Source organism: Chelmon rostratus, chromosome 4, assembly GCF_017976325.1.
Source record: "Chelmon rostratus isolate fCheRos1 chromosome 4, fCheRos1.pri, whole genome shotgun sequence".
Lineage (NCBI taxonomy): Eukaryota > Metazoa > Chordata > Actinopteri > Chaetodontiformes > Chaetodontidae > Chelmon > Chelmon rostratus.
This window is the reverse complement of record NC_055661.1, coordinates 21,646,405-21,659,781: the sequence shown is the minus strand read 5'-3', so window position 1 is coordinate 21,659,781 and position 13,377 is coordinate 21,646,405. Positions and strand designations below refer to the sequence as shown.

The 13,377-nt window shown below is 41.3% G+C and overlaps 1 protein-coding gene across 1 annotated transcript; it reads right to left on the bottom strand.

Annotated features, from left to right (window-relative positions):
• Positions 1-1,513: 1,513 nt before the first annotated feature.
• map2k2a (mitogen-activated protein kinase kinase 2a) lies at positions 1,514-11,701 on the bottom strand. The gene is made up of 11 exons (XM_041935438.1): positions 10,999-11,701; positions 10,574-10,784; positions 9,240-9,386; positions 8,485-8,562; positions 8,005-8,056; positions 5,088-5,212; positions 4,235-4,448; positions 3,975-4,039; positions 3,778-3,839; positions 3,409-3,454; positions 1,514-3,294 (listed from the first exon to the last, which is right to left on the bottom strand). Exons 1-11 carry the CDS (start codon positions 11,085-11,087, stop codon positions 3,184-3,186), a joined length of 1,200 nt encoding a protein of 399 aa, XP_041791372.1. The 5' UTR covers positions 11,088-11,701; the 3' UTR covers positions 1,514-3,183.
• Between the last annotated feature and the right edge of the window lie 1,676 nt (positions 11,702-13,377).

Below are 13,377 nucleotides of genomic sequence, written 5' to 3'. Positions count from 1 at the left end.
ATTATCCACAGTCAAAATTAGTTGTTCTCAGCCCATGGCAGTCTGAGATGATGTCAGACATTTTTATGGTTATGTCGCCTTTCAGTCCAATATAAACTCGTCTTCTCCAACTCCAGACACCCCACATCAAATCTGTGTTTGCCATTACTGTTTGAATGATGGTTTTGATTAAATCTAGCCAAAAAAGGAGGGAGTTAACAAAACTCCCCGGAAACGTATCGTCACTGCGCCTACCAACAGAAGCTGCAATAGCTCAAGTGTGTGCATGTGCGTGTCCGTGGCTGTTAGCCAAACTTAAGTCCTGGGTTCTGTTTAGCTAATACTCACTTCATAAGTAGGTTAGAATGTCGACTTTAAGGCTCAGAGTTACCCTGAAGTTTGACTTATTTTTTTAGTGAGGGACAAAAAACAGCCTGCTGTGTCTGTAGTGCTCCTACAAGCTGGTTAAACATTTTTATAACTTTAAGACTATTTCCTTATTAACTGGTAATAAGCAAGCTAAAGTTACCAATATCGCAGCTCAATGCCGAACTGAGACCGCACTTAACTAAAAACGATGGTATTTTTAAAGACGTGTTATGAAAGTGAATATTAAAAAGACAACTTACCACTTTAAAGTTACAAATAGTCTGCATTCAAGTCGTCATCCATCTCTCAAACTATGCGTTGTCAATTTCATGAAAAATAGTGCTAGCTAACGTTAGCTTGACTGGTGGCTACATTTAAGAACAGGTACCGTTGCTATGGTGACGTCCCCGTTCGCACTGATGCCTACAGCGGTTAAGATTCTAACAGCCAATCAGAAACGAGTACCTCCGCCTCTATGGCGAAACGCGTTGTAGGCTAGTTGGAGAAAATCAAAATGAAAAGGGAGTCTCCATATTAAAATGTCCGAAAAGACAATAAATACACAGGAGTACCAAGGCTGTAGCAAGGATTTGGTAAATGCTGGACATGAGTCCAAGTTCCCCCAGCACCTCCCGTCTGCCCTGGAAAAGTCTGACCTGTCACAAACAAAGTCTCTAATTACTTAGACTGTCCACAATTAATCTGTTCTGTTAACTGTTTAATTGTAGTTTTTCATTTATCACATATAATCTGTGCAAATTGATTTGCCTACATGAGCTTAATGCTGTTAAGTTTTGGTTGGGATTTTTTTTTTCATTGCATTGGTCCAAAAGTAACCAAATTTAAATGACTCAAAAAGTACTGGAATCAATGTGTAAAATACCCGCCAGGCACTCTCCACCATGTTGCTAAAAACCCCAAATTCCCTGGAAAAATACCAAGGACATGTTCTCAATGGTAGTCAAAGCAACAACAACCAGATCAATGTATCATAATGAAGTATTATGTACAGTTAATATTGTTCTGTTAGTAGATATATACCTTTTCTAGTGTGGTACAATTTGTGGTAAATGTGTTCTTCCAGATTTAGTCTGTTCCGGTCAAAGATGAATTGTAATGACACAGTGGATAACAATGGCTGTCAAAAATAAATAACAACTCACAGTACATTCACAAATAAGTTTTATTTTAATCTTTTTATACATTATAACCATATCCAACACATTTTTATATTATAATAAAATGACTCTTCTCCCTTGTCTTTTACATAAATCAAAAATTTGTATATTAAGACTGCAAAATAGTACTCCTGTAATTTTTGTATATAGCTTTGTACACATACAAGTGACAACGCATTCATTTTGCTCTGAACGAATGCACATTCTTGGGGCAAGAAAGGGCAGCCATAAGCAGAGAGAACACAAGAGCTCTAGCAAGACGGCAGGCTAGCAATTAACACCACCTCCATGTGACCAACACTGACCTGGGTTAAAACGTTCAGTCAAACCCTTTGTACTACTCTGCTTTTTTACCACAAATAATTTGGTAAAATCAAAGGGAAAATTTTTTCAATTGTATTTCAACCCAAGTATTATCCAAAAGCACACCTCTAGGCTGGTTGTGTTCCAAGAGAAAGCTTGGAGTGCCACACATAACAGTAAAGTGAAAACATAACCAAATACACTTCAGGGGAAATTACAGACCAACAACAAAGAGAAAAATAAAAGTCAAATTAGTCATCATGATTGAAATTTCATAGACATTGCAGAGATTCAGGCTTCTGATAAAAACACCAGCTAATCAACCCCATCATGATCTTGGGAAATAAAATACACATACAGTATTAGAAAGATAATAAACCATGCTATATCATCCCATGAATACATTTTGATCATTGTTTTCTCAATGTCCATAAAGACATTCTGGCATATATCAGGCCTCCACAGCATATGCCTCCTCCCATGTGAGAGAGACAGTGTGGGATGTGAATTGATGTATGATGAGTAAACAACGTCAATACAATCGGAGCGTAGATCACTGAATGAAAGAAATCAAAACATTCAAAGTACACTGATATACTGTTGCATGAATGTGCATACAAAACAAAAAACTGATCAGGCATTGAAAAACGTTAGTAGTCATGAGTACCCTCTTTGGTTTGTGACACTGTTCACAAAGTGACCTTTAGAGTGATCGCTCATTTACCAAAAAGTGAAAATGACTCCATCCATTTGTCCTGCGCTCTCTACTCACAAATTTGATTATTATGTTGGAGGTAACTGCAAGGTTGTTGCAGTTAACATTTGACCATGGATAAGTCTGACGAGGGGATTTTAAATCAAACTACCTGCATTCACCTTCAATAAAAGCAATTTCGAATCTGTACGTGCATGATAAGTTTGTATTTCTCTCACTTTGGAAATCTAAACAGCAGGTAAATTATTAAAATACAGCCCCACAAGCCGTTTACTGTTGCCATAGAAAAGATGAGAGCAGAATATTCAACAATACAAAAGAAGTTTGTCAATAAACGCAAATTCAGCTGACACACTGGCAGCCCTTCAGTGCTTTACATCCTCTCTAGAATTGTGGAAAAGTGAGCTGTGGCTACTCTTGACACTGGCTTGGTGAAGCTGTTGTGGCCTGACAGTACAATGACTCAACGGGCCCTGCTGCTGGTGAAGAAATAAATGAAGGGGGAGGCCAAAACGTTTTTACCCAAGAGCAAGATGAAAAAAGTGCCAATGTGTGTGATGGCTTGTGTACGTGTGTGTGCAGTAAATTTGTGTGAATGCAAGCAAGACCCACAGGTGTGACAGGGCAGTGGGGGCCTGTTCACTCAGTGCCACGGGTGGGAGTACTGGGCTGGTTAAGGCCCATGGTTTTGCACAACCAGCCAGCAAAGTCCACTTCCTCCACTTCTGATCGTTTGATGAACGTATGACTCTGAAAGAAGACCAAAGGGATAACCATTGTTTGTACTGCTAGCATCAATGACACAAAAATAATAACCTAGTAATCAAACTGTCAGATGAAGGAAAGCGAAGTTCGGGTTCCTACCATCAGCATTTTCAGGTCTGCTCTCTCAGCTGGGTTTTTGATCAAACTGCAGACACAAATGACACCAAAAAGATTACTGACGTGAGAATCTATAGAACTGCCTCTGTCAGTGAAGGATTAAGTTAAATCTCAGCTCTCACTGGACAAGTTTCTGCAACCCCCTCAAACATAACACGACGTATGCCTTTCAGTCAAAACCAACTGCTGTCTTCATGTTCATGTTGACATCAAATACACAAGGAGTAAAGTGTAGAAATTTAAGTTCTCTACATTCTACACCATTTACTTCTCATGATCCATTTTTGTGTAAAAGCAGATAAGAGCGCAATGGGCTTTTGTTTGGTAGATCACTGTACAAATGCTGCTCACCATTTTGTCACAAAGTCTTGGAAGTCATTGGTGAAGACCCCAAGTGGCAGTTTAGGGGGTGGCTGAGGAGGAACCAAGAATCAAAGATCAAAAGCAGAACAACTAATGCAAAAGTACACCGTGTGCTTCTGTGTCGACAGACAGAAATGTGTTTGTGTTTCAGAGAATGTGTTGTGCAAATCAGCGCTTTCTCAGACCTCATTCACAATGTAGTCCAAAAGTTCAAAGATGGCCATGGCAGGTCTACTGTCCATCCCATGTCCTGCGGAGAAGTCGCATATCACAGATACTTTTATTTAAAAAGTATATACACATACACATACTCATTTAAATCGAATCTTAAGCAAGCTTTTTTAGTTAATTATATTTGAAAGCTTTTATCCTGGAAACATGTTGTCACTGCTCAGTCAGTACAAATCTACATGCATGTGTTTTTAAATGTTTTCGTGTTTCTTACCGCTGACGGGCCTGCCTGGTGGTCTGGGCCTTTGCATGTTGGTGTGAGGCTCTCCCTCGGCCCCGTCCATAACGGCCCGTCCGAAGATGCCTTCCAGCTCTTTGGCATCTGGTGGGGGGATGGGGTAGCGGCCAATCGCCAGCTCCACCAGGGACAGACCCATGCTCCACACGTCAGACTGAACAGAGTAGTGAGTGCCCTGCAGTCTCTCCGGCTGTTGAGAAACACACGATCTACGTCAGAGTAAGCAGGTAGAGCCAAGATGCTAGGCAGGAGAGAGGGCTGGGCAGAGGGCTGGGTGGGGAAGGCACAGGAAGCAGAGAGGAGGATAATGGCAGGGGAAGAGGAGGAGGGGGGTGTTATGGCAAAGAGAGTTGGGGTGTGGTGCGGGCAAGAGGACAGAGGATGGGTGGGAGGGTTTGGCAGGAGGTGAAGAGTAGCTTTGGACTGTTTTAGTTAGAAGGGCGAGCAAGGACAGGTGTGTGTGCGTGTGTGTGTGCATTGGGAACTATGATAAAAGGGTAAGTGTCTCTACACCACCAATGCTTTGTGGGTAAGAGATGGGAATAGGTTGGGACAGACAAGCAGATTTCAGCAGTGCACCCACCAGGTGTCTAAGAGCGAGGGGAAAGAAGGACGAGAAAGAGCGAGCACAGTTGCGTCGCTGTTTGCCAAAGAGCCCTTTCCTGGGCACAGCCCTCGGTTCTTGGCAGGGGAGTGAGGGAGGGCCAGGGGAAGGGAAGGCCGAGGGCGGGGCCAGCGAACAAGAGCAATGTGAGAAAAGAGGAGAAGGAAAGTGGGGATAGGGCCAGAGGAAAAGGGGTGGGGGCGCAGGCGTGCAGAGCTGACTCACCGACATGTAGGAGCGCGTTCCAACGAAGGAGTTGGCCATGGAATCTATGAGCTGGCCGCTCACACCAAAGTCGCACAGCTTGATCTCCCCGCGAGAGTTGACCAAGATGTTGGAGGGCTTGACATCTATGTGATAGAGGCGACACGGACAAACAAACAAATGTACATCATGTGTCAGTGCGACTTGTCTTCATACTCAACACCTTACTGTTGATAATTTGAGCTATACAATTCTGCAGACATACGGATGAGAGGGGATTGCTTACAAGAGGACATTGTGACCTAACAAAGAGCAAATAAGACCACTGCTATACTGAGTGTTTTTATACACACATATATATGTGGGCTTGTGTATGCAAGTATATGTATGTGAATGTTTACCATATGTTCTGCATGCATCCGTTTTTCATGTGAGACAATAACACTTGCAGGCTTTGAAAACAAATTTCCCTCCCGGGGAAGTAAAAAAGATGTATCTGCCTTCCACTGTATTTGCAACAGGCTTTGTGATCATTTGTACATTAAATAAAAATGCTTTCTTGCAAATCCAAAGTGATTTCAGAGACAAATATTCAGACCAGGACCTGGGTTTCTGGTATCTGGTACTTACCAGTTTTTTACCGGGAAAATATGTCCAGTCATAATGTCTGGTGAAAATAATTCCCTCTCAGCACATTTTGATTTGTATAAAAATAAGTTAAAATGAAATTTCAACATATCCTTCTAGCCAACAAATGAATCATTTGTTTTTATGAACGTGTAGGCTACAGGCTAGCCTCAGCGATGAACGAAACATTTCATTGTTGTTTCACTCTGATAAAGGGTGTGCTTGGATTGAATGCCGAAGTCTGCCTAACCACTTTAACGGCAAACACTGACGAGCAAAAGAGAGACCAGACATGGCCAAACAAGCAAATCTGAACAAGCATTTTCTGAAACCATGATGCCATATTTTAAATTGCTGGCCAATCAACCGTTTTTAAGCTGAATAAAACACATAATATTTGACTGGAATTTCTCTCAATCTTTCAGGACACATGGCCTGTGAAATATTTTTTCTAACATACCCCCCCTCCCCAGTTCCTCTGCGGTGCTACGTTCATCATGCAAGGGAGAAAATAGCTACAGTGAAGCCCCTGTTATAAACAATCCTGGTACTCCACATTTTCCGCTCATCACTGAACAACATCCTGCAAAAATAATGGGGTAAGGCTGAGCCCTGCAATCTGTCCTCTGTGGTGTGTGACCCCCTCCCACCGACCAAGGACACGCGAGGAGTGACTGAGAAAGAGGCTGCATGAAAGAGCGGGAGAAAGATGGAAGGAGACACAGAGGGAGGGGTCAACAAGGCGCGGCTGCTGTATAATCACATCTGAGAGGCTGTAATTACCGCCTGAGCTCACAGACAACTGTCCTAGAGTACCACCGACCCTGTAGCGCTGTGAGACCTAACTGCATCATATGGGTCTGACTGCTGCCTTCACCAGTACTTTTCATAACATGCCTATGGTTCCTCGCTGGTGTGCTGCAGAAAGACATGTCTGCCTTAGACTTTGCTATGGCGTGACTTGTGATTTTGTTCGAATGCAAAGTTAATGGTTTTTACTATGCATTTTTTCCCTCCATGCAACAAACTTCGATGATCGGGAACTCGTGATGTCCCAAAATAATGGCTTGCCTTGTGCTGAGCGTGCTAAAGCGCTTACGATGCTGATGCAGTGCATATGGAGGAAAAAGCATAAAGACAATTAATAAACAGTTTGAATTTGTACAGGGACGACTGGAACCCATCTTGTTAATGTGGCCGCATTTAAAGTGGTTTCACTGTCAAAAAACAAGTTCATAGACATTTGGAAATAACAATCATACCTAAATGCTTTTTGTTAGTGTGAGCCTGGTTCAGAGCAAAAAGGATAATGTCAGTGGAAAATTCAAGGATAATCCTGTTTTTTTTTTTTTTATGTGATGTTTAGACTGTAGCATTTGCATGGTCTGAATCTCCGCTGCCTCAAAAGCATCAGCAAAATTTAGCCACCACTAATACCGAAGGGATGGGAATCATTATATTACCCACAACAGACGTCCATTAAAAAAACATTGACATTGTATTATTTCTAAATGAGGATGACTGTCCTGCAATCTGGAACATGACAGGAGTTGTTCTAATGGGTTACTCATATGGCATCTCTATACATTTATGGCCATTACCAGTGAAAACAAACCAAAAAATACATTTCAGATGTAGCTCTTTAACTATCTTGTGATCAAGAAACTGTATGTCCTATCAAAAATAAGAATTAGCAATTAAAAACATGCTAATATGCTTTAGTCTAACACCCCATCGTACTGTACTGGTTAATGTTTGCAGTAAGGTTATGAGAAGTTGATGTGCTTACATTTTAGGAGAAAAAGTATATCTTTTAGAATTGGACTGATCAAAATTACAAACTTAAAATACCTCAAACTGTCTTCCCAGTCCATAAAATAAGTGATCGTGAGACTATAGTGAAAATCTGTACTTGAGTCACTATGTAATAGCATATACGTAATTAAAAGTATAGCCATCAAAATTCAGTCATCTCGCTTGTGCGATATCTCAAGTCAAAGGCTGTTCAGCTTGAAAGCAGCACTCTGGTTTTAGTGTTACTCATTCTGAAAGCAATTTACAGGAAATAACAACCAAAAAAAACACTGCATTCTACGATGTGCTCATTAATTTACAATGCTAGTACAACACTACACTCCACACCTCTATGCAAACATACACCCTAAACATCATCATAAGTCCAATAATTCTGTTAGTCAATCACCTACCACTTGATTTTGTAAACTACACAGTATCTCTTGTATTGCAGTGATTTAAAATGTTGCAGAAGGGATTCTGAGAGCAAATTATTTCAACTAGACAACACCCTTACCTCTGTGCATGATCTGGTGTTTCTCCCGCAGGTAGGCTAATCCCCTCAATACCTGTAAAAACAAGAGAGGAAAACATTTAACAGAGCACACAAATATACAAGAGTCTCTATAGACACATATAAAAATTAGCTCCCACTGTGTAAAATCAATAATAAAAAAAAAACACATTATTTTGGTGATTTCATTATTACACTTGGTTTTTTGGACTTGATGCAAGATTTAAGTCGAGTAAAAAAAAAAAAAGCAGTAGGCCCTATTGTTCGTGACTCATGCTTGACACCTTGTTAAGCAACACCACAAGAGACACACACCCACCATCAGCAGTGCATATGCAAATACATTTCTGGTAACAAGCGTTAGGAATGTTCACATCACTGCCAAATTCAAACTGCAACCAATTTAAAAATATGATGAGCTGTTCACGTCTGTGGGAAAAAAAAGTACTTGTGCAAATGTAACAGAATTAGTGAACTACATACAGCTATGCTAACTTTTCCCAGGATTTCTTCTGGGATTCTTCTGGCTTCCTTCAGGACCTGGTCCAAGGATCCACCATCCTGCAGAGACAAGTTGCACTATTAAAATCAGGCATTTGATTTTAAAAAACAGAGTGGGGGAAGTGAGCAATCAAAGCATCAACATTTTTTCCATTAAACGTATTTCCACAAAGCTATTCCCATGGAACTGAGACGAGACACTGGTGTTAACTCCATAAAACAACACAGATAAAGAAATCACAACATTCCCATCCATAAAAAAAGTTATGTGTAATAAAGTGGAATGACATAGGGGGAAAAAAGTATTGAATAAGCTCATTTAAAACTTCGTGTAGAAGCCTTTGTTGTTGCAACAACAGCTTCAAGACTTTTCCTGTACAAAGAAACTCATTTCACGTGTTTAGGGGGGATTTTTCTTTAAATCTAGAAGATTCTAGGGGGTCTACTGGTGAATCTTGATCTTTAGTTTCTTCCACAAATGTTCTATTGGGTTTAAGTCTGGTGATTGCCTGCAGGGGTAATTCCAACACGTTTATTTCCTTTCTCTGGAGCCAACTGACAGTCTCCTTTGAACCACGTTTTGGATCACTGTTGGCTGGAAGGTCCACCTGCGTCTCATCCTCATCGTCCTGGTGGATACTTATTTACCCGGTTGTACAAGACAAAATACTGGTATCAAAACACATCAATCCTGTGTTCATTGGTAGTAGAGCCTACCAACAGTCTTTGTCTCTCACCATGTGCTCCATACAGATGCTGATCTCCCCATCACTGTAAAAGGCCCCATAGAAACCCACAATGTAGGGGGAGTTGCATTCATGCAGCACCTGCAGCTCTCTGATAATCTGGTTTCTGATGGCAGGCTTGATTTCCAGATGGATCAACTGAGGAGGGAAAGAATGAGACCATAAACTGCTGTTCTGACAAACAACAGACGTAGTTACAGCATTCACGGACCTCCTTACGTCTCAAGATAACACATTTCAGAGGTGGTGGTTGGCATAACTATAATACTTGCCAGTTTTGTCTGTGTTCTGTCAGCAATCTCAACACATGCCATTTAGGATTCACGTTTAAAGCAGTTTTAATCACTGACACCGACCAGATGAGTCTACATACACACAGAATGTATTAGCATTGTCACCTACTTTTAAAAATAGTGATAAGAACAATAACAAAGACGCAGAAGTTCATGAGATCTGATCATGCGACAGCATTTTCTGGGGAAATTCAATTGGTGTGTAAACACACACTTAGAAGCTTGACAGCCTACACGCTTCTGCTTGTTCGAGTTGTCGCTGCAGTGTCTGCATGGAGTCCTGATAACTTTGTGTCTCACAAACTGTACACACTGCATTATGATCAAACTAGCTGGAAAACAGGCTAACCAGCTCACCATTAGCACACAGCACAATACAAGGATAGCTTTGATATTATTGAGAGATAAACATATTTATATTTGTGATTAAAAACAAAATAAAAATAAATTGAATTTTTGTTAAAAATAAATAAAAATTCATGTTAGTGTATGTTTTTTAAATAAACACATACAAATAGGAAATACTAGTGATCAGGATCCATTTAGGTTTTATGCTCTCTGAGAGATTGTGACTGAGGCCTCAACCTCACACATATCTTTGGCATTTCTTCATTATAATGTATTCTTATTTGATTATATAAATGCTGCCAATGATATGGTTATATTGGCCAATACATATTTTTCTCATTTTCCATTTGGTGTTAGACTCACCAAACACTATGGAGTTCACATTTGAGGGTTTTAACTCTCCAGACTGTACACTGCTGGCACCAGTCTATACTGAGGACATATTCCTGTCCAAATATAGATGAGAAATATCCCAGCTTATAGCCAGAGCTTCAAACGTCTTATTTATGTTAAGGATAACTGTCCTTATACGTTTACAAATATTTCTGGTGAGTAATGATGTGTTTGTTATTGTGCGTTCAAATCATGGCGCATGCCATGGTGTGCTTATCTACACAAAGCAGGTCAGTGTGGCTTTGCTGCACTTCACTTCAACAACAATATTCTACAAATGTTAATTTTCACCTTCCGAGCCATGACCAAATTCGAGGGTTTGTGGCGGACCTTGTTGACCACTCCTCCGTTTCCAGCACCCAACTCACATATGGGGTCAAAATCCTCATCCTTCAGCTCCCCAACCTGAGCTTTCTGGGTAAGAAAGGCTTCCAGTCGTTTCCTCTGCTGTTCGTCCAGGTCCAGCTCACCCAGTTTCTTCTGTAAGGCCTCAAGGTTTGCTCTGGGAAGGGGACACAGTTAGTTCAGCAGGGTTTAATACAGACACACACAGAAAAAGAGAAATGATTAGACAGGAATATTTAGCAATTATATATAATTGAGGATGATGCATTGGACTTGCTTGCAAATGGTGATAATTTAGCCATACACACAGAGCAATTATAGACATTCTCTCATTAACACACTCAATATGAACTCATACTAGGGTTACTCACTCAGATGCAGCATCAATGGTGTTGGAGGTGGCCTGTCCTTCCCCAATGGGCGTTATGTTCAGGGGAACGGGTCTTCTTTTGGGAGCCATTTCATTAACTACCCTAAACGACTCTCTCAAATAATGCACTAACCTGCAATGAGCTGGGAAGCTGCTAATCTAGCCTTTAACTTGCTCGAAAGTCAGTCTGAAAAAGCAACAGGATCAGCTCTAGATGGCTAGTAACTTGGCTAGCTAACGTTAGCAAAGTTAGTGTACTTTCGGTAGCATGTCAGTCAGCTATTTCGGTAAATCGTATCATGCCGAGGTGCTCTTCAAAACTCAGGTCGTTTTCCGGTGCATCTACAGCTTTTGGAGTAAACACATTTCTATTTTTCCTCTTCTTCTGGGTTATCTACCTGCTGCTACTAGCCGCCTAGCCGCTCCTAGCTAGCACCAGCTCCTGGAAAAATCGTGCCCTGCGTCTCTCAGTCCGAATGTGCTGCCCCTCGTTTCTCAGCTTTCACAAGACAACTGGCCGCCACGGTTTTACCGGCAGCTACACCGGAGACCGACTCGGCTGTCTTCCCTCCGCAGGACGGCCCCGTCCGAGCAGCAAATTCCTCCGTGTTTGACTTCGGGGTGTGGGGCTCTGAAGCGAAAGGGGCTTTGGCTCTGGCTGCTGGTGCTTCAATACAGGAAGCAGCAGCTGCAGCATCAGACCTGTGTGACACCCACAGGGAGAGACTAGCGCGAGACTGAGGGCCGTATGTCAAGTGGATACGAGAAGTGCAGAAATCTCATAGGACACCTGCAGTTTGTGATAACAGCCCCAGTATGCTGATTTTAATGAGGTAAAAGTCCAGTTTAACCATATCTTATCCACCCCTTGCTGCTTTCTTATGTGTTTAATGGCGGTTAGCAAACAGGCTGCGAAGTGCATTACTGCCACCCAGTGGTAAGAAGATGGAACTGAAGGGCTACAATTGATTATAGTTGACTGTTATTTAACATTCTGAAAAAATATTCCTGTACAATTTCATTTTAGAAATACAAAAGGACTTTAGTTCAGGATACAAAAAATGCAATTGTATTTCTTATTTAACTCCTTAAAATTGAAACAAGTTTGATGTTGTAGCCCTGTTTTCCTTCTAAAATAATTTGCTTCATCAAAGTGTCTAGTAATGCTTTTCAGCCTCAAGTGAGGAAGTTATTTTTATTTTTATGTACTGTCTACTCCTTGATAATTCTGTTAAGAACTTGAATGTACAATGATACGGCTGTGTGTGTGTGTGTGTGTTCCCTGTTCTGTGTCCTTTATCCTCTCCTGTCCTCTTTAGCTCTGCCCAGGTGTGCTACATGTGATGGCTGAAGGAGGTGCACCTGACCTGGGGCCGAAGTGTTTTAAAGCTCCTGTGCCAGCATCAGAAGCTTATGGAGTGGGCACTGCAGGTCTGGCTGCCTCTCAGCCTGGGATGTTGTGTTGTGTTTTGACTTTGTGTCTTGTGTTGGGTTTGATTTTGGGTCTTGGTTGCATGTATGTCAATAACAGCCATGGATTTGGGTGGTTTTAAACATTTTTGTGGATGAGTCGGATCAGCAGTGGGACTGTTGTTCTCATCATAGGGTTGCCCAAGTGTGGGGACGCAAATTAATCAAAGCTTCAATTTCTTTAAATATTCCATTTCCAAAATGTCCAGCTCCAGAACAGCTGCAAACGAATCTTCTAGTGGGATTATTTTTTCATCTGCTGTTTCCGAGCTCAAGAATAAACACTTTGCTGACGCTGTGTTAGGACTTTTAACACAGTGTAAACACCTGTATTTTTTATCAACTTTCAATTGTTACTAACAAGGCCAATAATAAAGGTGCTCCAGCGCCTTCCACCATTAAACTTAACCCACACACCCTCTCAGATTATCCACGGCTCTGTTTGACGCAGCACCTTAACTGAGCACATGCACCTCGCTGTCTGCTACATCTCAGATGTTTTGAAAGCAAAAACCCTTCCCAATGTCACAATCTCCTGCACCAATCATTCCCACTTTATGCTTTAGGTCTACAAGCAAAACTCAAAATATGCACTAATAAAAGTGTATCAGTATTTTGGCACCATTCAAGATATTTGAATGAATACTGTCAGCGATTGCATGCAGCTTTGTGCAGTTATCGTACAGTTGATCCAGATTAACTGGGGTGACAGCACAACTATCTTAGTATTTAACTACCCATTAAAAAATATAATGCATTTTTGACTCTAGACACAGGTTTTATTTCCAAGGTGCTGATGTAGCAGTCACAGTGTCCCTGGATTGAGCACAGTCAGGGATCTTTCTTGCATGCTACTTATCTGTCTCTCTTCTCATTTCCTGTCACCCATCAGCTGTCTCCTCTCTGAGAA